Source organism: Hydra vulgaris, chromosome 14, assembly GCF_038396675.1.
Source record: "Hydra vulgaris chromosome 14, alternate assembly HydraT2T_AEP".
Taxonomy (NCBI): Eukaryota; Metazoa; Cnidaria; class Hydrozoa; order Anthoathecata; family Hydridae; genus Hydra; species Hydra vulgaris.
This window is the reverse complement of record NC_088933.1, coordinates 33,836,986-33,862,400: the sequence shown is the minus strand read 5'-3', so window position 1 is coordinate 33,862,400 and position 25,415 is coordinate 33,836,986. Positions and strand designations below refer to the sequence as shown.

The window sequence follows — 25,415 nt, the reverse complement described above, 5'->3', positions numbered from 1 at the left end:
TAGGTTGCAATATTCTAAAGTGAAATGCCTTGGTTTAAATCCTTGCTTTACCTTATTATTTTTGTAAAAATCTTTTTCAATTTTTTAGAATAAAAAATAAAACATTTTTGAAGTTCAATGGATATTTTTACTTTTGTAAAAATATCCATTGAACTTCAAAAATGTCCTCAGTCTTTTAGAGGTCGGCATCAGGTTGGCAAAAAAAATTAATACAAAGATCTTACCATAAAACATAGAAACGAGGTCGGCAATTTTTTGTTGACCTCAAACACTTTTAGGTTGGCAGTTAGGTTGGCATTGTGGAATGCTGACCCTAATTATGAGGGCTGAAGCAACCACTATTAAGTTAGGAGTTACTTGAAAAAACAAGAATAGAGTTATAGAGCAAGGGGACAGTTCACAGAAGACTTAAAAAGTTTAAGGTTATATGAGTCAGGAAAACATCAACATGGAAGAGAGTTTCAAAGAGTTGAAGTACAGGGGAAAAAACTAGACAAATAAAAGTTTTCAGAGCATGTAGGGACAGTTATAATAAACAAATGAGACTTAGCTGAATGATGAGTCAAATGAGAATGAGTTTTAGTTGGTAGAACTGGAGATGATATCTCCTTTGAGCAGCGACCATGATAGTATTTTTAGAAAAGAGAAAGAAATGCAACTTTACAACGATAGGAAAGAGGCTCAATGCTCTTTCTCTAGAAGAGAATCATTAGAAGAACCAGCTCAAATATAACAACAATAATCCATACAGGGACAAATAAAAGATTTGTAGAGGTAGAGATTAGAATCAGGAGTAAGATAATGACGAGCACAATAAAAAGCAGCAACCTTAGCAAATGCTAGTTTAGTAATCAATTGTTTATATGGTTTCCATGAAAGGTCAGTAGTAAATGATAGTTCAAGAAGATGTAAAGAAGAGGACTCAGTGAGAGGATTGCCATTCAATAATATAGGAATGTCAACCGTATTGCAATAGTTGTTTGCAATAAATAACTGTGTTGTATTGGAATTAAAATGTAATATTAATTCTATATTTGTTTTTCTCACACTCTTCGTGAATATATTTACTCAATGTATATACATTTGCAAATACCCCCGAGGGTATAATAAACATTATAAACGTTATATACAATGTAATAAATGACGCACCCACAACATTCCTTTTGTTGCAACACAAAAATAGTTTATATATAATACAGTTATTTACACTAATTACAACACCCCTTGATCTTTAGATCACAAAGTCTGCATATATATTCGGAAACTTCCGCACTTGCGTCGATCTTCGGAGATTCAGGTTATCCACGATGGGTTCTTCCGATTCTCTGATAGACAAGTCAGCTACAATGGGAGCAGGACGGACGTCCGACATGTGTCTCAGCAATCCATTGATTTCTACCGAAACTCCTTGTCCTTCATCTGAGACTCTTCCTCTGTTCCATTCGCTCGTACATTTCGAGTCAGGTGGTTTTACAGATACTTCTTGTCCTTGTGTATAGTTGTGGAGAACTTCCATGTTAGTTTTGGCAGAAATTGTGTGTGGTTTCCACTCATAGGAAAATATAGCTTTGTAGGGGAGTGATGTTTCCTTGCCATTTTTCCTGGGAGCTATGTTATACCAATATACCATTTTTAACGGGTCTTTTCCTTTTCTGGTACCATACGCTTGATTGTGCGATGATGACAATTCCATTTCCAGATGGCCTGTAAGCGCAACGAAACAGGATGGACACTTCCCATTCTGCGCATAATTCACCAACAAGTTTTGAGCAAAAAGTCTTGTCAAGTAGAACTTGCCACGGAGGTCCTCTTTATCGGAATATTTCTTCTAAATGGAAGCACACTTTATGGTAATACATTCGAATCCCCATTTTGTTGCTAGATTAATTCCTTTTAATACGGCTTCTAACTCTGCAAGATTAATGTGAGCCGTATCATCTTGTTTCCTCAGCCACGAACAGTCTTCTACTATTTCCCCAGCCACTTCCAAAACTATGCCAACAGCTAAACTGCTTGCATCACACCACACTGTTGCTTCAGAAATGACGTTCCATGACCCATAAACGGAATCTTCCTTTGTAAGTCTTTCATTTAAACTGCGTACTAATTTAACAACATGTTCGTTCACCAAAGAGTCCCATCCACAACTACTCGAAACCCTTTTTAGATAGCTGCACGAAGAACGCAGCCAATTTGCTATTGGAAAATGTCCGGTCAGCTGTCTGCACCAAAAAAAGATTTGCCGACGTGTCATTTTTCCTTCAGGAACTTTGGGTATGTTGTCACGTTTCCAACGGACTTGGTTTGTATCGTTTGTACACTCGCAATCCAAGCACATGACCACCGACAAGTTTTTCTGGCAACTTAGAATTCAAGCCATATTTTTCAAGAGTTCTTGAACTCTGCAACTTGACACTATGTTATTATTGACAATAATATCATCAATAAATGAATCTGTCCCAGACTCAACAAATTTATCTAAGAATAATAGCTTTTTTAAGATTTTAGTCATTATTCTGGGTGCCACATTTAAACCAAAACCCAATCTTGTTAGACAGTAGTGCTGCCCTTCATATTCCACAACTTGATATTTCCATAATGCTTCGTCGACACGAATTTGCAGGTACGCTTTCTTTAAATCGATTATCTCAAGATTTTCTCCCAACTTTCTCCAGTTGCGAAGTTTGGTACTGCAAACATCGCCATCTGCAGTATGACTGGATACAAATTGATTCAACTCCCGGTAGTCCATCATTGGAAGTATTTTTAACTTATTTCGTTGAGTTACTGCCATCAATGGAATGATGCCATTACATCTCCCTTCAAATGGTTTCAGCCATCCCTGTGCTATCCATTCACTTATTTCCATTGCGTACTCACTTTTAATGTCCTCAGAGATATGGTAGTTTGGAATTTTGTTAGTTAAAGTTGGTGGTTCCATCAGCCATTTCCAAGACACACTCCAACTGCCATTTTTGAATTCTGCTATGAAGTCTTTATCAATCAGCTTTAGAATAGTAGAAGAGGATACTTCACTTGTTTTTTCTTGAGGAACAGCAGTAGCACCGATAGTTAGTTGTTCCACATTGAAGTTTATGGTTTCGCTGTCTCTCCCGACTTGGACACCTCCAAGCAGTCGTATTGCGTCCATACCAAGTAGCATTTGATATTCAGGAACAATGTCTGCCACCAGGCATTCCAAATCATTTTATTTCAATTGAGTTTCCATTCATCATAACAACCTTTTCTCTTGCGTGTTTGACATTTTTTGCGTTTACAATTTCCCGACTTAAAATGGATTTGGAGCATCCAGTATCCAACAATGCTTTTATTTTTCTTCCATTAACATATACGCAGAGAGTTGGTGGTTTTAAATTTTGTGGGTAGCCGCTCGCACAAAAATGTGTGTCTTCTCTTCCATGTTTTTTGAGTTCTTACACTTTTTATAGCAGTGCAGGGCCAGGTGATTGTCCATTCCACACACAAACCACCTCTTCTTGTCAATTTCTTCGCTAAAATTTCGACTGATATGTCCATCCTCGCCGCAATGGTAGCAAGTTATGGTCTTTTTTCCGCGTCCTTGAGGAACCTGCCTTGGACTGATGGCAACAGGATTCACGCAACTAACAAAACATGATTCTTTATGACGTAAGATTACCAAACTTCTTGATTTTTCAGCTATCTGGTACAGCGACATTGTTGATTTTGAGCATGCGGTTTGCAGCTGTTTTCTTGCTTCGTCAGGTAACCTGAGAATGAATGCGCACCTTATCCACTCTTTGCTTATGTGAGATGATATTAGCTTGCTCAGCCTCATTAGTTCTGCGAGATATACATCAACAGACTCGTTCTCTTTAAGACGGCGATTTACAAATTCTTTTTATGCTGTTAGCGGAGAAGCAGAGAAGGCAGTAGTCAGTGCATTTTTCACTTCGTTGTAATCTTCTTTTATTTCATCACTAAGACCTTGATAAACGGCAAACGCTCAGCCAGAGAAAAATAAGGGGAGCACCACATGCAACTCATCAACTTTTTGAAGTTTTGCTACCAGTTCCAATTTCTGTATCCATTCTGAAAATTCACCCAAACCATCATATTGCGACACCAAATCTGCACACTTTATTACGATACTCATTGCTGAAATAGCTTGTAATATTAATTCTATATTTGTTTTTCTCACACTCTTCGTGAATATATTTACTCAAAATATATACATTTGCAAATACCCCAAGGGTATAAACATTATAAACGTTATATACAATGTAATAAATGACGCACCTACAACGTTCCTTTTGTCGCAACACAACAATAGTTTATATGTAATACAGTTATTTACACTAACTACAAAATTTACAATCCACTGTGAGAAGTTCCACTCTGGAAGATCATTAATGTAGATAAGAAACAAAACAGGGCCAAGGATAGAACCTTGAGGTACCCCAGAAATTACTGGAAATAAAGAAGAGTGTTGGCCTTTGAGGATGACTTAAATAAAGTGGTTAGAAAGAAACAGTTTGATATTCTTAAAGACTTTCCTAGATGCACTATTTGAAGCAAGCATATGGAGAAGACCAGCATGCCAAACTTTGTAGAAAACTTTATATGTCAAGAGCAATAGCCCTAGCTTCACCACCTCCATCTAATGCAAGATAAAATCATTTAGTCACAGCAGTTAGCAAGTCAGTCATAGAGCAAGAAGATTGAAAACTGTATTGATCGTCTGGCATTAAGACTCCAGAAGGGGTGTGATAAGTTTATTGATCAAAGCCTCAAAGACCTTGCTAATAACAGAAAGAAGACTGATCAGACGATAATTGGAGGGGTCAGAATGTTCTCCGGAGTTTTTAAAAACTGGAACAACAGATGTAGTTTTCCAGCAAGCAGGAAAACAAGACTCAGTCAAGCACTTATCAAATAGTTTAGAATTAAAGAGAGTTCTGGAGAACAACTTTGTAAGACTGTGACAGGAATGTTGTCTAGACTACAAACTGTAGAAGAGTTTAATTGATATATGACTTAAGCAACGGAAACTAGATTAATTTGCAATGATTTGGAGTGATGTCTAACAATGGGTTAACCTGTTTAATTGGAATGGAAGAAAGAGAATGTCCATAAGATTCAAGACTCAAATTAAAATTTATAGATTTATAGAGATCATTGCATAGTCAAAACCACCTAAAAAAGAAAAGGGAGAGGCTGAACACAAGCTAGAGTCAGAGAAAAGGCATAAATCAAGGAGTGAAGGTAAGTGATTAGGGTTGTTAGGAAAGATGGTCGCAAAGTTAACTATCTGAGTTAGAGATTCAGAAATGCAGAAGTTATAGGCTTTAGCGACAGCAAGGTCAGTAGCGTTAGAGCCTAGCCATTCAGTGTGATGAGCATTAAAGTCACCAATAACAATATTGACAGAGAGGTAAAGAGAATTTGATAAAAAATTACATCTAAAAGAGTGCAGTCTTGGGTAAAAGGAGAATGTTTAAGATCAAAGAGAAAGGTGATAGAGTGAAAAGGTGCTAAGCGGAAGCACATTAAAGAATCGTCAAAGGATTTGAACCTAATTTCATAACAAATAGGTGATTTAATGCCTATGTATACCATCAAGCAAAGCATGTGATTATTGGAGATCTAAAAAATTGTAAAATTTAAATTAGTCTTATTAAGAGAAAGCAAGTCTGGTGAATTTTACAAGTGATAAGGATTAAATAATGGAAAGTTGCGTCGCAGACCACGAATATTTGTAAAAGATAAATTAAAACAGATAGGTAGTGGGGATGGTTTTTATGTTTAAAATTTTGGGTTATTTTAGGCATGATTTAAGTTTAATTAGAACTTGACTCATTCATAGATAGAATATGGCCTCCTAAGGTATGTAATTTTCTCAGTTCTGTTAATTAACCCTAAGTTGTAACATAGGGCTGCTTATGCGGTCTCGACAATGTGCACCAAAAGCATTAACAGGGACATCATCCTTGCACAACAGGGTTCTGTTAATATTCTGATATTTTGCAGCTGTTGATGGAATCAGCCTCTTTGAGAGCTATGACAGAGTTTGGTAAACCTTACTAGAAGCCGGCCTCAGAAACATTAAATTTTTTAAATTTAGATTTTAATTCTTATTAGGAGATAGGAGGAAGAGTTGCATCCCCACTATCTAGAAGACACAAGCAAAATCCTATTAGTAGAGTCAAGTATTCATCATCCTAGGCAGAAAACATTGTAACTTGTGTTACAATGTTTTCTGCCTAGGATGAAGAAGTTGGTGTTCAAAGGTGGTTGCCAGAGTTATTTTGCTTACACCTTAAGTCTCTACCTAGGTGACCTTCTACAAGATAGTATTTGTACATAGTTGGATGCAGATAACATCTGATTAAGAAGACTATTTTTATCTCTATCTCTAGCCTTTATTCAACCAAAAGCCCTAAGGCAGGGGATTTCTAAGTTGGATTTTGTTTCTATTAGCCTTTGCCTAAAAAAGCATATCCTATAAGGCAGCAGGGCATGGGGCAGGTAGTACTGGGTTACATGATACCAGTAGCAGGTTGATCAAGATGATCCTGAGCCTAACCTGACCTAGTGTAGTTAAAAGGAGTTACTTTCTGCAAACGGTACTTAAAAACACCAGGCATGAAATTTTGGAATTGGATTAGAAAAACACTACATCTAACAAATTACTAGAGACTAAGGTGAGCATAGATTTTATAGTAGGAGTAAGTAGGAAGCAATCAGGGTTGAAATATGATGGTTGGGGTTATATGGTTGGGGTTATATGATGGTTGGGGTTATATGGTTATATGGTTGGGAAATATGAGGGTTGGGGCCATGGTTGGATTTGATAAATTTATAGTCGGGGTTGGGGCTAGGTTTTTTGATTGGGGCTGCATAAACAGTTCTATATCCTAAACTATATTTTTTTAATTCAAAGTTCATGTTATTTTTTGTATATATATGCATATATAAACATCATTATGATCAACATGATCATCATCATGATCATCATCATCATGATCATCATCATCATCATCATCATCATCATCATCATCATCATCATCATCATCATCATCATCATCATCATCATCATCATCATCATCATCATCATCATCATCATCATCATCATCATCATCATCATTATCATCATCATCATCATCATCATCATCATCATTATCATCATCATTATTGTAATCATCATCATCAGGCTTTAGTCTTCCTTATTTATACTGTTTCTCTAATACAAATAATCTAGAGTATTTTCTTTCCTTAACTAAAGCTCATTCATGTAATATGTAAGGCACTCTCTTCACCTTTACCATTTAGTCCTGAAGCTGCTACCTCTTTATGTGGTGATACCTAAATCAGTTTAGTCTTCTTTAACAAACCTTGTTCGATACAATGTTTTTCTCTAATCTGTCTTTATAACTCTCACCTATCTTTATGTTTTCCTTTTACATACAACCTACAACTTTTTAAGTCTTCAATTAACCAACTGAAGACTTAAAAAGTAAAAAAGTTTAAAGAAATATTTCTAGCTTTTTAACCCTATCCTCTATTTTAAAGAATTTATAACTTAATAATAGTTGCTTGCAATATTGTTGGAAGTATATAAGAGTTTAAAAATATATAAATATATGCCAGTATTTAATAAATAGTAAATGTAAGTACAAAATTGTAATATATAAAGTATTAAAATTTTTATTCTAACCCTGGCTATCAACCCCTGTTAAGTCTTATAATTTTGCTAGGGTCAGGGCCGGGACCGCATTAGCAGAAAGTCTCATTTTTAGCTGGGGCCGGGGCCCTGGTCACTTCCTAGGAATAAGTAGTTAGTTACTGAGTTTACTCTGCATCAAAGATTTAAACAGAACTCAAACATACATAAAGTAACTTATGGGTGAGTAAACACTGCACCAGAGGTTCAGACAGAACACAAACATACATATATAAAGTAACTTACGGGTAAACCTACACCCCGCCAGAGGTTCAGACAGAACACCAACATACATAAAGTAGCTTAGGGGTGAGCGAATACCACGCCAGAGGTTCAGACAGAACACAAACATATATAAAGTAACTTGCGGGTGAGTGAACATTACATCAAAAGTTCAGACAAAACACAAACATACATATAAAGTAAATTACAGGTGAGCTTATACAGTAACTAAGGCACCTCCAACTATATAAAGGACGCACAAAGTATAAATAAGTTAGTTAATAAATAAAATAAATGTAAGAAATATGACAATATTTTGCTTCTTTTACATTTTTTTTTAAATTTTCTTTTTGTTATTATATATTGCTATTACACATTGTTAAGGTTTCATTTTATTTAAACTAGTTATTTCTTTTAATGACACTCTTTTATTGCATAGCAGAAACGCATAACGCTAATAAATGTAACTTTTACGCAGCTTTGATATTTACATTGTTAAAAGTTAAATTGCGTCAATTAGCATATTTTAAAATACCGCATTGTAATAAAATGTATTTTTAAACAGTGTTTCAAAAATCATTTAAACTAATTTAACAAAAAATAATGATAAAATCTTAATTTGGTATTTGAAAAAGATTATATTTCCTTATAATTTATTCCTTAACCCTTTAACAGTCCATGTCGTATTATTATGCAAACTTAAAGTGGTTTCCAAATGTCCATGCCCTATTATTATGCAAACTGAAAGCGGTTCTTAAATTTCCATGCCGTATGGTTTTAAGGTTTTAATGGTTTTAAGCATTCTCTCCTATTTCCTTCATGTTCATCAGTAATTATACGTCTAGTCATCACAAAATTGATTACTACATAATTACAGAGCTTTTGTTTCAATTATATCTTTTTACACATGTTCACTTTAATTTTAAATACGGCAGATAATGAAGTTCAAAAAGTGCAAAAATCATGATTAAAAAAGCAAATATTTACTTACGAAGAGATAGAAAATTATATATTTGATGAATGATTAATGAAAAGACATATTTGATGAACAATTAATGAAGTCGATAATGGAGGATTAATGCTCAGAGAAATGTGTGGTATGTTACTAACACAAATTTTGAAAAGGTTCGAGATATGAATGTGTAAAATGTGATGCAGGACTTTGGGCAGCTCTGTGCTTTGCCAATTATTAAACAAAAAGTGAATATTAGTGACTATATTTAAATTTTTTTTTGTTTATATTGTATGAATATATATTCTTAAACTTGAATAATAACATTTAGTAGTGTTTAATAGTGTTACAAATAGTAAAAAATATTTTTTAATTTATTAGTAAAAAAACATGATGTTTTTCAAATACACGGGACATTTAAAGATCACTTCAAAAAAAAAAAAAAGGCTCGACTAATGGTGACCATAATTTAAAAAAACATGGGATTGTTCAATGGTTAAAACAATCTTATGCTTAACATAATCTTTTGTTTGTTTATCACAATTTATTGATTTTATTTTTTATGTATTTATTTTTGACGCATGCGGTTTTTTGTCTTGTATGTCCATGCAAGAGTATTTTATTTTAGACAACTTGGTCATGGCTGTTTGCAATCTTTCCATATTAGGCGTTGCGCAAAAAATTAGGTTTTAAAAACAAAGAAAGCAGAGCTAACAAAATAGGAAATTAAAATGATATTTATTCTATTTAAATAAATAGCAAAAAATAAAAAAAATTAATAATTTAAATAATTTGTGCAGTGTTTTTATATTTATTTCTTTAGAGTGGTTGTTATTTTCAGCAACAAAATTTGATAAGGCAAAGCAAAAAAAAAGTTGTCGGAATTCGAACTACGGACTTTCCGTGTTTGAAGTAAATGTTTTATCTAAATAAGCTAATTTTGCGTATACGTATGTGTGTATATATATGTGGACAATAAAATATATTTATATAATTAAAAAAGTTATACGTAAAAGTATACGCATACATTACATTGACGTTTTCATATATTGACAATATATACTTGTTACATCAAAATTAAAAAAATATATTTTACAAACAGATATCAATTTATATTTTTGCTTTCCTCTTAAAATGAAAAACAAATAAAATATAGGAAAATCATTCTTTTTAATGTCGACTAAAAAAGTTTTTTTTTGTTTTGCCTTATCAAATTTGGTTGTTGAAAATAACAACCACACTAAAGAAATAAAAACAGTACACAAATTATTTAAATTATTTTTTACATTAACTTTTTTCTATTTAAAATTTATATTAATTTCCTATTTTGTTAGTTTTGCTTTCTTTGTTTTTGAAACTTAGTTTTTTTCCCAATGCCTATTATAAAAAAACTTGCAAACGGCTGTGATCAAGATGTCGAAAATAAAATACTCATGCATAGACATACAAGACAAAAAACCGCACACATTTCCTGGTAAGGCTTGGTATAATGATTGGTATTTTAAATAAAGATTATACTTATAGTTACTTAAAGACTATATTTATAGATTATATTATAGATAAATTTTATTAGTTATCAATAGAATAATGGTAAATGTATTTTATGTTCATAAATAAATTACGTTAAAAGTTTTAAATACATTTATTCAATAACAAAATAAACATTTTATTTGAATTCAAAAAAGAATAATTTAAATAAAAGCTGAATATAGAACTTTTTATTTAAATTCAAAATAAAAAAAAAACAGGTAAACAAAGTTTTAAATTTTAAATAGTTATAATAAAAACAACATTTTGATTAAACCACACAATACCTTTTCTTTAAATAGTAAACAATACCTTTTCTTTAAATAGTAAACAATACCTTTTCTTTAAATAGTAAACAATACCTTTTCTTTAAATAGTAAACAATACCTTTTCTTTAAATAGTAAACAATACCTTTTCTTTAAATAGTAAACAATACCTTTTCTTTAAATAGTAAACAATACCTTTTCTTTAAATAGTAAACAAAACCTTTTCTTTAAATAGTAAACAATACCTTTTCTTTAAATAGTAAACAATACCTTTTCTTTAAATAGTAAACAATACCTTTTCTTTAAATAGTAAACAATACCTTTTCTTTAAATAGTAAACAATACCTTTTCTTTAAATAGTAAACAATACCTTTTCTTTAAATAGTAAACAATACCTTTTCTTTAAATAGTAAACAATACCTTTTCTTTAAATAGTAAACAATACCTTTTCTTTAAATAGTAAACAATACCTTTTCTTTAAATAGTAAACAATACCTTTTCTTTAAATAGTAAACAATACCTTTTCTTTAAATAGTAAACAATACCTTTTCTTTAAATAGTAAACAATACCTTTTCTTTAAATAGTAAACAATACCTTTTCTTTAAATAGTAAACAATACCTTTTCTTTAAATAGTAAACAATACCTTTTCTTTAAATAGTAAACAATACCTTTTCTTTAAATAGTAAACAATACCTTTTCTTTAAATAGTAAACAATACCTTTTCTTTAAATAGTAAACAAAACCTTTTCTTTAAATAGTAAACAATACCTTTTCTTTAAATAGTAAACAATACCTTTTCTTTAAATAGTAAACAATACCTTTTCTTTAAATAGTAAACAATACCTTTTCTTTAAATAGTAAACAATACCTTTTCTTTAAATAGTAAACAATACCTTTTCTTTAAATAGTAAACAATACCTTTTCTTTAAATAGTAAACAATACCTTTTCTTTAAATAGTAAACAATACCTTTTCTTTAAATAGTAAACAATACCTTTTCTTTAAATAGTAAACAATACCTTTTCTTTAAATAGTAAACAATACCTTTTCTTTAAATAGTAAACAATACCTTTTCTTTAAATAGTAAACAATACCTTTTCTTTAAATAGTAAACAATACCTTTTCTTTAAATAGTAAACAATACCTTTTCTTTAAATAGTAAACAATACCTTTTCTTTAAATAGTAAACAATACCTTTTCTTTAAATAGTAAACAATACCTTTTCTTTAAATAGTAAACAATACCTTTTCTTTAAATAGTAAACAATACCTTTTCTTTAAATAGTAAACAATACCTTTTCTTTAAATAGTAAACAATACCTTTTCTTTAAATAGTAAACAATACCTTTTCTTTAAATAGTAAACAATACCTTTTCTTTAAATAGTAAACAATACCTTTTCTTTAAATAGTAAACAATACCTTTTCTTTAAATAGTAAACAATACCTTTTCTTTAAATAGTAAACAATACCTTTTCTTTAAATAGTAAACAATACCTTTTCTTTAAATAGTAAACAAAACCTTTTCTTTAAATAGTAAACAATACCTTTTCTTTAAATAGTAAACAATACCTTTTCTTTAAATAGTAAACAATACCTTTTCTTTAAATAGTAAACAATACCTTTTCTTTAAATAGTAAACAAAACCTTTTCTTTAAATAGTAAACAATACCTTTTCTTTAAATAGTAAACAATACCTTTTCTTTAAATAGTAAACAATACCTTTTCTTTAAATAGTAAACAATACCTTTTCTTTAAATAGTAAACAATACCTTTTCTTTAAATAGTAAACAATACCTTTTCTTTAAATAGTAAACAATACCTTTTCTTTAAATAGTAAACAATACCTTTTCTTTAAATAGTAAACAATACCTTTTCTTTAAATAGTAAACAATACCTTTTCTTTAAATAGTAAACAATACCTTTTCTTTAAATAGTAAACAATACCTTTTCTTTAAATAGTAAACAATACCTTTTCTTTAAATAGTAAACAATACCTTTTCTTTAAATAGTAAACAATACCTTTTCTTTAAATAGTAAACAATACCTTTTCTTTAAATAGTAAACAATACCTTTTCTTTAAATAGTAAACAATACCTTTTCTTTAAATAGTAAACAATACCTTTTCTTTAAATAGTAAGCAAAACAATCAAAATAAAGAACATTTCATTCAAGTTCTAAATAAAATAATTAAAATAAAAACAAAAACATGAGCGTTCTATTTAACTTTTAAAAATTTTTTTAGTTCTAAATAAAGTAATTATAGTAAAATCAGGAAATTTAATGTTTTATTTGAATTCCTAATAATATAGTAAAGTTCTTCATTTTTCCAAGTTTTTAAGCAAATGTTGATGTTTGGTGTTTTGTTTTCCTGTCAATTTGATGCTTATTTTCCTGTGTTTGTTAACTTTTCGAGCTGTGTTTCTACATTTTGTGCCTACCTGATGCCAACCTAGAACAGTTTTAGGTCAGCAATTTTTTTGCTGATCTTATTTTTCTTAATTCCGAGGCTGATATGAATTTATATTAGGGTGTTAGCCAGGAATAAATTTTATGCAGCGTTTTTACAAAATTAGGAGTTAAAAAAATATATAAAATTAAAAAAGGTCTTCTCTAGCATATAATAAACATTTAAGGCATCAGGTTAAAGATGAATATGATATCAATGAATAGCTTAAGAGCGCCATGAAAATTAAACTTTGTTTTCTAATGATATATTATGAGATAAATTATGTTTGTTTCAAAAATAAGCATTAAAAAATGAGTTTAAAATTATATCAATTAAAATTTTTTTTTTTTCTTTCGATGTTTAGAAAAAAAACATTGAAAGAAAATTTTTTTGTTTCACAATTGGTTTGGTTTTATTCACAATTAGAGTGGGTTTTACCCTTTTTTTGGTGTTAAAAAAATTTTAATACTGCTGGAAACTTACAAACAATTAAAAATTGTACTTACTCTAAAAAATACTTCTTTTATACTTTTATTTTAAAAATTCATCAAAGTATATGTTTATATCTGCTAATAACTTATTTTAAATAAATATCATCAGGGTGACATTTTTTAAAAGATTTTAAGTTTAGATATCTTATTTTGATTTAGTTCTTTCTTTTTTAATCTTACATTCTTTTAAAATTTAAAAAAAAAGCTATTTTAAAAAAACGATTTTGCAAATAACCTTTTTTAAAAATGATATTGTGTATATTTTTAATATTTATGTTTAGTAATATTAGTAAATAGTTATAATTCAAGAAATCGTATTAAAAATGGTCTTGTATATATTTTTAGATCGAATTAAGCCTTTAGATTTAATTAAGCTTTTAGATTGAATTAGGCTTTTAGATTGAATTAGGCTTTTAGATTGAATTAGACTGGTACAGATGTATTTATAATGCATTGTTTCCAGTTTAGATGTCGAATGCTGGATCTTCTTGACTCAATGCATGGGTTTTGCTTGTGTCTCTGTTTTTATGACTAGGCAAATCATTCTATTATCTCCTGACGAGGGTACAGCTCTAAAACTCAGTTTTATGGTTCTGAGGCCAGCTGGTTGTCAGGTTTCCTGAATTTTGTAGTAGCTCTCAGAGAGGCTGCTTCCATCAATAGCTGAAAAATATCAAAGTTTAACAGTGCCATGTTGCGCATGGAAAGTGTCTGTGTTTGTACTGTTGGTGTGCATTGCCGAGGCCACATTTGGAGCCCTTTGTTATGGCTTGAGTTTATTTATAGTAATGAGACAATTGCTTGGACTATTAAATAGTGTACTGAGCACTATCTATGTTTTGAGTCAATTTCTTTAACAAATTTAAAAATGAAAAAAGTACTAAAAACTATAAAACACAAAAAACCATTGTCATCACCATGTTCTCTAAACCTATCACTCAGTAACATTCGTGGTCTTCGAAGTAACATTTCTTCTGTTGAGTCTTATCTCATGCAAAGTTCACCACACCTAATTGCTCTTTGTGAGACTAATTTGAATTTGGCTGTCTTATCTTGTGATTTTAGTGTTGATGGTTATCTTCTTTTAATTTCTAAAGACTCCAATAGTCACATACTTGGCCTGGACATTTACATTCATAAGAATTCACCCATTTGTCTGGAAACTAGGTTTTGATCCACCGAGTACTTTTTTATGTGCTTTTGTTTAGCACCACTTTACTCTATCGTCTTTCTCTTTGTTCTATATTGCTCTCCTTCATCTCAAAACTGCACTCTTTTTGATGTTATTTCTGATCAAATTGACCAAGCCCTCTCTCTTTATCTATCAGCCAATATCATTGTTGTTGGTGATTTTAATGCTCATCACACTGAATTGCTTGGCTCTAGTGTCAATGATTCTGCAGGCATTAAGGGCAGCAACTTTTGCCTTTCTCAATCTCTAACTCAAATAGTCAATTTTCCAACTCATTTTCCAGACAACCTGAATGATTTACCTTCTCTACTCGACTTATGTCTTGTTTCTGATCCTTGTCAGTGCTCAGTTTCTCCACATTTACCTTTAGGTGCTTCTGATCATGGTTTGATCTCTCTAAAACTATTATCCCATTCTTCTTCATCATCAGAATCCCCCTATCATCATACCTCGTACAACTGCCTTAAAGCTGACAGGGACTCTTTCCGTGATTTTTTTTGTGACAGCCCTTGGGTAGAAATCTTTTGTCTTCCTGCTGATAATTGTGCTTCTTGCATAACTTTTTGGATTCAGGCTGGCATGGAATCTTGTTCCCTCTCGATAATTCCAAGTCAAGCCTTACTTTTCTCCATAGTTTACCTCACATTATGCTGCTGCAATTTCCAATCGAAATTGTTACTTCCAAATCTATCAGCATAACAATTCCTTAGAAAACAGAGATCTTACTATTGCTGGAAACCATTTTAAAAAAGCTTTTTTAATTAGGTTCTTGTAACTTCTGGAGAATCTTTAACAGTGTCAATAATAAGGGCAAATCTCTTGTACGGTTAAGTTTTTGTCGCCTCACCTAAAGACAAAGCTGAATCGTTTGCTAAGAACTTTTCATCAGTTTCATCTCTTGATTCCACTAGTTGTGTTTTACTTGATATTGTAGACAAACAGGTTGATCTATTGCTTGACATTTGTATCACTCAGGCTTCTGTATCTAAAGTGATTTCCTGCTTAGACTCTTCTACAGCTTGTGGCCCGGACAACATACCTGTTATAGTCTTGCAGAAGTGTTCTCCAGAGCTGTCGTCTATACTCTCAAAACTATTTAACTACTGCTTATCAGAGTCTTGTTTTCTGGCATGCTGGAAAGCAGCATCTGTTATCCCTATTTTCAAAAATTCAAGAGAGCAAACTGACTTGTCTAACTACTGTTCCATTAGTCTTCTTCCTATCATAAGCAAGGTTTTTGAATCTTTAATTAACAAACATTTAATCTCTCATCTTGAATCTAATAACTTTGTGATAAAAAAAAAAGAATAAAACTAATAAAAACTCGAACAACTTCTTTATTGATTAACATGGTTAAACATTAACTGTAAAAATGAAAATCCAAAAATTTTATTAAAATAAACTTTTTTGCATTGATGTTAAATATTAACTACAAAAGACAAGGATTTATTTAAAAAGAAATAGTCTAAGAGGCACATGTATCAGAGAAAAAATAAACTTTTTTGTATTGATGTCAAAATTTCCTCCTAAAGACAGGGATTTTTCTAAAAAAAGAATTAATCTAAGAGGCACAAAAAAAATTGCAAAAACTTTATTTTTTATCTAATTTTTAATTTTTTTGAATTGCGTTTTTAAATTTTAAATTTAAATTATTTCATTTTTAAATTAAATGTTCAAAAAAAAATTTAAATAAAAATTATACAAAACTTCTTTTTTTTATATAAATAATTCCCATAAACATAAGAACTAACAAAGCATTTGAAGTAACATCATTTGAAGGTGTTACACCAAACCAATTTTTTATTTTTTAAGATTAAACTTTTTGCTAACATTTACATTGCTACATTTTTACTTGAGAAATGTAGCAGTTGTTAGAAGGCTTTGTGAAAAATTAATTGCATAACTTTAGTTACCAATTTTATGAACTACAAGTAGGGGAAATCCCAAGTAGTTTTTTATTAAAATAGATTTTAATTTTAGTTAGAAATTAAAGTTAAGTTTGCAGAAAACAATGATTTTCTTCAAAGTTTTAAGTTTTTATTTCATTAGTAAGTTGCCATTTCTATTTTTATTTATTTTTTCATATTTAAAAATTATTAGTTTGCAATAATTTCAAAGCTATAATAAATTTTGGCAAACTTTAGCTAGAGAATCTTATTTTTTTAACCTTTAATTAGGAATATATATATATATATATATATATATATATATATATATATATATATATATATATATATATATATATATATATATATATATATATATATATATATATATATATATATATATATATATAATATATATGATGCAAAGAGATTTTCAAGAGGTTATAGGATTTCAAATAATAGTATGTTACTAACACAATATGTGAAAATATCACAAAAAATGTGTGTGTAATAAAAAAATGCATTTGTATAAATTTTTTAACATACTAAGTTCTCATTTATATATTTTTATCTATGAAAACTCAATATAATAAATTGAAAAAAATTAATAAAACAAACAAAAAAAAAGTCCTAGTCTATTTTAATACAAACAAAATTTATGGGGCTCATTTTTTTTCAGGTTTAGGTAGTAGTTTATATAATTAATTCTCTATAATAAAAAAGTATTTTCTGTTGTTCTGAGTGAATGCAAAATTTATACAAAAGTTGTGTGTATGTTAGTGTATCTTGAAACACATTTGTAATTATTAATTTTTTTTTCCAGCATTGCCTCGTGTACTCGAAATACAAAAAGTTACAGAAAACCCACTTGAAGATATTGGAGGAAAAGATACTTTAGTGTTGAACTGTATTGTTAAAGGAGATAATATAAGCATATCATGGAAATTTAATAATAGTGATATAACAGAGAATGCGTTGACTAAGTTTAGTAAAGGGAATTCTCAGTTGAAAATTGAAGAAATGAAATTAATCAATTCTGGAAGGTACAAATGTGTTGCAACTAATCAGTATGGCTCCTCATTTGGGCAAATAGATGTTCGAGTACATAGTATGTATTTCTTTGATGTTTCGTTTTTATTTATGGTTTTTTTGTTTACTAACTGAGGCAATTCAGTGTTTATAATCCAGGGTCCCAAACATATCAACTGGGTTGGGGCCGTATTTTTATCTCTTTGTTTAACTTTAAGCGGTAGCAGTGTAGTGATAGAGCGCTTGCCTCATAAGCGAGAAGTTCCGAGTTGATACCCACCACGTCCGTGGTAGTACCAGGCTCAACTTGTTTCTCCGCGCAGTGACCTTGTTTTTCAAGGTTTGTGTTTAGGAGTTATAGAGTTAAGAGAGGGTTGTAACCACAACTAAAGTAGCCTCCTTGACTGTAGTTGCCTTCTTGGTCTTGGGGAGGTGAATTGAAAAAAAAAAAAAAAGGCTTAATGGAGCTTTAGTCAAAAATTTCTTTTTAACTACATTAATAAAAAAGTTTTTTAAAGATATAATTTTTTTTAACATTTATGTTTTATTTTAGTATTAGTTTTACTTAAACAAGTTTAAATGAAGTTTTAATCATTTCTTTACTTAAAAATATTGTAATACAATTTCATACCAAAACTCTGTTAAGCTTAATGGAGAGAATACGTTAAGCTTAATGGAGAGCAGCTATGAATACAGCTGCTGATTTTTTTTAAAAAAGAGTTTTATAACTTTTCTGTTATACCATTTCTTTTTTGTTTGTTTTAAATCTTTTTTTTTTTTTTTGATTAGATTTAAAATATCTGGTTTCATCTTTATTGATTTTTTTTTTAAGGAGAATATAAATTTTTTTTTTTTTTGCAATAAAAATGAAAACAAATTGTATTAAATATACAGCTAAAGTTAAACTGGAATATTTTTTAGACATGTATATTTCTTTACAGGCATGGGAAGTTTCAAGAAAGGATTTTCAGTTGAAGATACTGTCCTTGATATTGGTGGTCAAATTGGAAAGCCTCTCAAAATAAAGTGTCCTCCACACAAACCTGGTATAGGACAAGTTTATTGGTGGGGTGATCTCCCAGTAAGTTCTCCTCCCATTCTATGGTCAAACGGAAAACCGAGTTCTTTAGGTTTCATTTCAGATCATGAATATGTTTTTGCATACTTAACAGAAGAAGTTGTACAAGATATCAACATTATTGGAGGAATTAGTTGTATATTGTACCAATCACAGCACTCTATACAAAGTGTTAAACAAAAGATAAATGTGATTGAAAAAGGTATTTTAAATAATATTAAAATCATGATATAGATTTTTTAGTGCATGTTTTAAAATCTATTCAAAAATATTTTAACATAAATTTTTATAAACAACTGTGAGTGATATGTACAAAACAGGGTTGATTATTAAGTTAAAATGATTTTTCAATTTAATTCCAATAACTTCATTATCTCATTATAAATAATAACAAATTTTTTACAGAAAGAACAATTTGAGAGACATAGGTGATGATTCTCCAACTAGAACTTAAGTATGCATCTGCAATATGAAATAGTTTGTCTGAAGCCCTAACAAAATAGCACTAAATCATAAGGCTGTGGACATCTACTAGTTATGTTTAGTCTTTACAAGAAATCAAAGTTATAAAGCATGAAAAGAGTCAACAGATGGCTTAAAAAGCATTAAGTTATATGAAATAGAAAAGTAAGAAGGTGAAACATAATTTAGGAATTCCGAAGCATTGATGTTGAAGGAGAAAACAACAGTTATTATTAAGCAGAAAGTAACAGTTACAGTAAAAAGATAAAGTTGAGTAACACTTGAGGTAAAAAAGTTGCAGAAAGTAACAGTTATACCAGAATTTTTGCTGAATAAGGTAACGCACAAGATTAATTTTTGGTAGTGGAACCATAGGCTATTGTGTAGCAAAGTGAAGCCAAGACTTTAATTCAGTGATCCCAAATTAAAATATTTGGGAATATTTCTGGTTATTAAATTCTTAATTTATTAAAAACTGTGAAAACTGTTTTAATGAAACAGTAAATTTATCATATTGCAAAAATTAATGAAAAAAACAAAACAAAAAATACTACTCTAAAAATAATAACAGTCAAAACTTATATATTTTTAATTGTTTGTTTTAATTTTGTAACTCCAGGTAATAAAAGAATTATAAATAATAAAAAAAAGTTATAGGAAAAAAGTAATAATAACTAAAGGTCCAAAAATTTGCGCAGTAAATTAAAAATCACATGTCAATCTTACCCTGTATTACCTTATATAAAGTTTAAATAGAAAAATTTTGTTTTGTATTTTATATTACCTATTGTATATCAAAGCACCGCTAAAACCAAAAGGATTGAAAATAAAAAAATTAAAAAAACAAGTAAAAACATTGTGAGGCTTTTTTCATTTAAATTCAACTCCACTATTTTGATTTCATCAATTATCAGCCATTGGGCAGAGAACTTATGTTTTTAATAGAGGTAGGACAGACCTTTATTATTTTCTACCCTAAATTGATCTTTGCTTTCCAAAGTTAACAAAAGTTGGAAACTATTTTTTTAATGTCTGTTAAATGTTATTAGCCACATATTATATACCATATTAAACAATATATATTAGTTTAAATTTTTAGGTTTTAAAAGGTTGTGATGGTTTTATCTAATTTAGTGAATGTTTTTTGTTTGTTGTACAGTAAGTAATTTACATTTATTAATTCATTTTCTTTAAACTTATTTAGATGACAACCAAAACTTTTCAGCAAACCTAGAGTCTTTTATGGCAAAACAAAATTATGCGGTTAATAATTCAAAAACTTACACACTGAATTGTGGAGCCACTGGAAGGTATGTAAGATTGCTAATTCTTCCTTTTAGTTTCTTTTTATTGTTGTTGTTAATATTTGTTATCATACATTTCAAGCTTATAGAATAGGCTCCAAAACACCTGAATATGGTAACAATCAAACTTTGTACTTTTTGCTAACATTTTTTATGTTAAAAATTTTTTTTTGCAAAAGATTTTAAAAATTATTCACTTAAGTTTTTTAATTAGACTGAGAAGTCGGTAGTTTTCCTGTAATGATATAAATAAAGGTGATAGCGGTTAATGGTATAAATAAATGCAATGGTGGTGCTCTAACAAATAAATAAACATGGTAGTGTTCTGGTACAATGATAGCTTTGTTACCAAAAAGTATTGAGTTCAATCATCACTATATTAAGACATTTTGAAGCTGTATATAAGATTGAAAGAGACAATATTTAAGTCAAGAATAAAAAGTTAGTCTCTATTTGTTAAATAAAAAACTGTCAGAGGGACGTAGTGTTTGCTACAATGAAAATTGAAGATCAGAATAACGAAATCCTTGATGTAAAACTTGATATACTTTAAATGTAAATTGGAAAAATAATTGAAAGGCCTATTTTAATTTTGGGTAAGATGATTGGTTAATTTTGGATGAGATGATTGGTTAGGCAAATAATAATAAGTTTAATATGTTCATTAAATGTTGTGAATTTGTTTATTGTGTTCTAGCTTATACAGTTGTATATGCTGTATGTTACATATTCATAAATATATAGTTTTCAAATTTTTAAATTCATTTACAGACCTCTACCTGAAATTACATGGTTTAAAAATGGTAAAATTATTAATGAAACAAAACCTTATGAGATAAGAGATGGTGGAATGAGCTTGAATATACGACCAGTAACCTTTGAATCTGCAGGAACTTACAAATGTGTTGCCAAAAATTACTTAGGCAGTTCTGAAAAAGAGGGTCAACTTATTGTGCAAAGTAAGTTTTTAGCTTTTATTTAATTTTTTTATTATTTTTTTATAGATTGTGCATTCTTATGATATGATTGTGTATACTTAAAATATGCGTATACTTACGCAGTAATTCATCTATTTGTTCGCTTTTGACTGTTCTTTTATGTCCCACTTCTTCACTCTATCACTTTTTTCTTTGTTCTTTATTGTTCTTATCAAATCTGCACTCTATTAGATGTAATTTTAAACTTTGTTTAGATTTTTTTTTTAAATTTACCATGCCGATTCTCTTTTCCTCATTTGCCAACATTTTTGTTATTGGTAACTTTAATACTCATCACACTGAATGGCTTACATCACTAACCCTGCTGGCTCTAAAGCTCATAACTTCAGAACTCTTTGAAACAAACTTTTCCCTCTAATTTGACTCTTGGATTGAATAGTCATACTTTTTCTACCATTCTTGTTAAACTGGTTATCTCATTGTTAGACATCCAAATCACTATGGTTTCCTTTGCGAAAGTCATTTCTTAATTAAACTCTTCTAGGGTTGAGGTCTAGACAACATTCTTGTCTTAGTCTTACAAAAGTGTTCTTCAGAACTTTCTTCAATTTTAACTATTTATTAAATACTTGTCTGAATCTTGTTTTTTTGGTTGTATAAAATGGCATCTCTAGTTCTTTTTTAAAAACTTTGGAGAACACTCTGATCCCTCTAACTATTATCTGATCAGTCAACTCTCTATTATTTTTTAACTTTTTTGTCTTTAATCAGCTGATTTCTAGAATCTCATTTTGCATCAAATACTCTCTTACTCTCTGACAATCAATATATTTTTCTTCTCGTCCTATGGCTAACTTGCTAACTGCTATGACTGATAGATTCTATCATGCATTAGATGAAGGTGGAAAAGCAAGGGCTATCGCTCTTGACTTGTCTAAAGCTTTCAAAAAAGTTTGACATGCTGGTCTTCTCCATAAGCTTGCTTCGTATGGTGTATCTCGAAAAGTTTTTGAGGCTATTAAATCATTTCTTTCTAACCGCAGCATTAAAGTCATCTTTGAAGACCAACACTTTTCTTCATTTCCAGTAACTTCTAGGGTATCGCAAGATTCTATTCATTGTCCTTTTTTATTTCTTATCTACATTAATGATCTTCTTGACAATCTTACATCTAAAGTGACTCTATTTACTGATGACTTAACTTTACACTCTTGTCTTGACAGAAGTCTTTTTGACAGAAGTCGATTGCTTAGAACAGGCACCCAATCTTGAATCTGATCTCACTTGTATAACTTCTTGGAGCTTGTAGTGGCTTGTGAATTTTAACAAAACTAAATTATTTACCGCAAACAACATTCACTATACTGTTGATATTACTTTATTAATGAATAGCAACCCTCTTACTGAGTCCTATTCTTTACCTCTACTTAAAGTGTCGTTCACTACTGACCCCTCATGGAAACCATATATACTATCCATTGCAAAATTAACATCTGCTAAGGGTGCCTTTATTTATTGTGCTCTCCATTATCTTACTCCTGATTTCAATCTCTACCTCTACAAATCTCTTTTTTGTCTCTGTATGGAATACTATTGTCATATTTGGGCATTTTTAATTTAATGAGGCTTCTAGTTCAAAAATCTTATTCTAAACTTAGTTGGAACTACACTATCTGCCAAGCTTGAGCCTCTCTCCCATTATCAAAAGGTTGTATCTCTTCTCTTTTCTATGAATACTTGCTGCTTTCATTTCATGGTTGCTGCTTAAAGATGCTATTATCTTTAGTTCCGTCAACCAAAACTCTTTCTTGCTTGACTTAATATCTCACTTGATTTCAGCAGCTTAACTTGTTTCGCTTGACTCATGTCTTGCTTGACTTCAGCAAAGTCGCATCCTTTTACTGTATCTGTCCATGCATGCTTTAGAAATTTTTCTTTGTCTAGTTTTTTCCCCCCCACTTCAATCATTCAGAGTTCTCTCTCATCTTCATATTTTCCTGATTCATACAACCTACAACTTTTCAATTCTTCTGTTGACTATTGCTCTTTCACTCTATTCTTTGTTTTCTAGTCTTAACTTAATAATGGTTGCTTGCAGTCTTGTTGGTTGTGATTTTAATTAAAAAAAAAAGATAAATAATTATTTTAATTTTAAATATGATAAATCTTTTTTTAGGTCATCCAATATTTTCAAAAGAGTTAGAATCATCAAATACTGTTACTTATGGAGAAACTTTAAAACTGAGCTGTGTGGCTGATAGCTTCCCACTTCCTTACTATGAATGGTATCTTAATAACACCCTCATCAAATCAAAGTAAAAGTTTTCATTTTTTATAGATGAAGTGTATAAATATTTTTTCAATTTAATTTAATTCCATTTTTACTCAAGTCCATGTAAAAATTAAAATCCTAAAATGTTATTAAAATGGATAAAGTATATAAATTTATTAGTATATTTAATATACATATTTAATACACTATTTAATATGTTAGACTTAAATGTTATTTTAATATGCTTTTTTTTTTTGGAGGGTTGTGTGTTTAGTCAAATAATAACTTGTTATCAACACATGTTGACAGAGTTAAAAAATGAGCAAAATTTTCTACCAATACATGTTGACAGAGTTAAAGAATGAGAAAAATACTCTACAAACACATGCAGTCCTGTAGAATTTCAGACAAAATTGGGTAAACCTGGAAAAAATTTTTGAAAAGAAATTATATATATTACTAATAATATTATCATACAGTTACATACAAATGAGGTTTTCTGAAAACCTTTTAATGTATTGTTAAAAACATAATAAACTTGTTCAAAGACTTAATGGATAACCAATAATACAGTGTCTCAAAAAATTATCCGACCAAGTTTTTCCCCCAAAAAAATGTTTATGCTCTAAATTATATTGAAAACAATGAATAGCAATACTTACTTTGTCTGTCATTTTAATTTTGTTGGGAATAGTATGTTATTTAGCGTTTATATTTTTTGATTCATGCTTCAGTTGGTTTATTATTTGTCCTAAAAGAAACTTAGTATTGAATATGCTTGTAAAAAAATTATCCAACCAAGTGATATTAAGGTAAGTTTAATTAATTTTATGTGAAAATTGTATAAAAATATTTTAGCAAATTTTTATACAATTAATGAAATTGCATAACAAAAAACCGTTCTTTTGTAGTAAAAAAAAAGTTTTGTATAAAAAAAAGTTTCATGTTTTTTTAAGTAAAATGGTTGGAGGTAAAAGTCACTGGACTGTTTCTCAGAGAAATTTAGCTGTCGATCTAGTCAATCAAAGTAAAACCTATTGTCAGGTGCAGCATGAGACTGGAATTCCTCATAATACAGTATCCGACATGATGAAGAAGTATAATTTGATCAGAATAACAGCCACAAAAGAAGGGCATGGTTGCAAATAAAGACTTCTAAGAGTTTTGATAGAAACTAATTATACAAATCAAGAAAAATCGCTTCATTTCTGCTCAAAAATTGGTTGAGCAAGCTGAAGAGAATTATGGAATCAGACAATTAGAAATCGTGTCCAAGACCAGGGATTTCAAGGAAGACTTGTGCGTAATAAACCATATTTGAGTAAAAAAGACATGAAAAGAAGATTAAAGTTTGCTAAGAAGTTCAAAAACATGCCATTAAGTTTCTGGAAAAAGATCCTGTGGAGTAACGAATCGAAATTCAACTTATAGTCATCTGATGGAGCCCAAAAAGTTTGGAGAAAAGCCGGAGAAGTTTAAAAATTAAGCTGTGTGAGAGGAACTGTCAAGTATGGTGGCAGTAACGTGATGGTATGGGGTTCAATGGCTTGGAAGGGTGTTGGAAAACTCCAATTTATTGATACTATAATGGATCAGGTGCAATACAGAAACATGTTAAAGCAAAGTTTGAAGTCATCTGCTCAAAA

At 29.9% G+C, this 25,415-nt stretch overlaps 1 protein-coding gene across 2 annotated transcripts in view; it reads left to right on the top strand.

Moving 5' to 3' along the window:
* LOC101237767 (fibronectin type III domain-containing protein) overlaps positions 1 to 25,415 on the top strand; it is a 72,403-nt gene that overhangs the window by 4,963 nt on the left and 42,025 nt on the right. For both annotated transcript variants that reach the window (XM_065817642.1, XM_065817643.1), the window contains exons 2-6: positions 17,510 to 17,794; positions 18,657 to 18,995; positions 20,460 to 20,565; positions 21,331 to 21,518; positions 23,674 to 23,812. In XM_065817642.1, the coding sequence (XP_065673714.1) occupies positions 17,510 to 17,794; positions 18,657 to 18,995; positions 20,460 to 20,565; positions 21,331 to 21,518; positions 23,674 to 23,812 (1,057 nt within the window). The remainder of the gene's footprint in view (positions 1 to 17,509; positions 17,795 to 18,656; positions 18,996 to 20,459; positions 20,566 to 21,330; positions 21,519 to 23,673; positions 23,813 to 25,415) is intronic.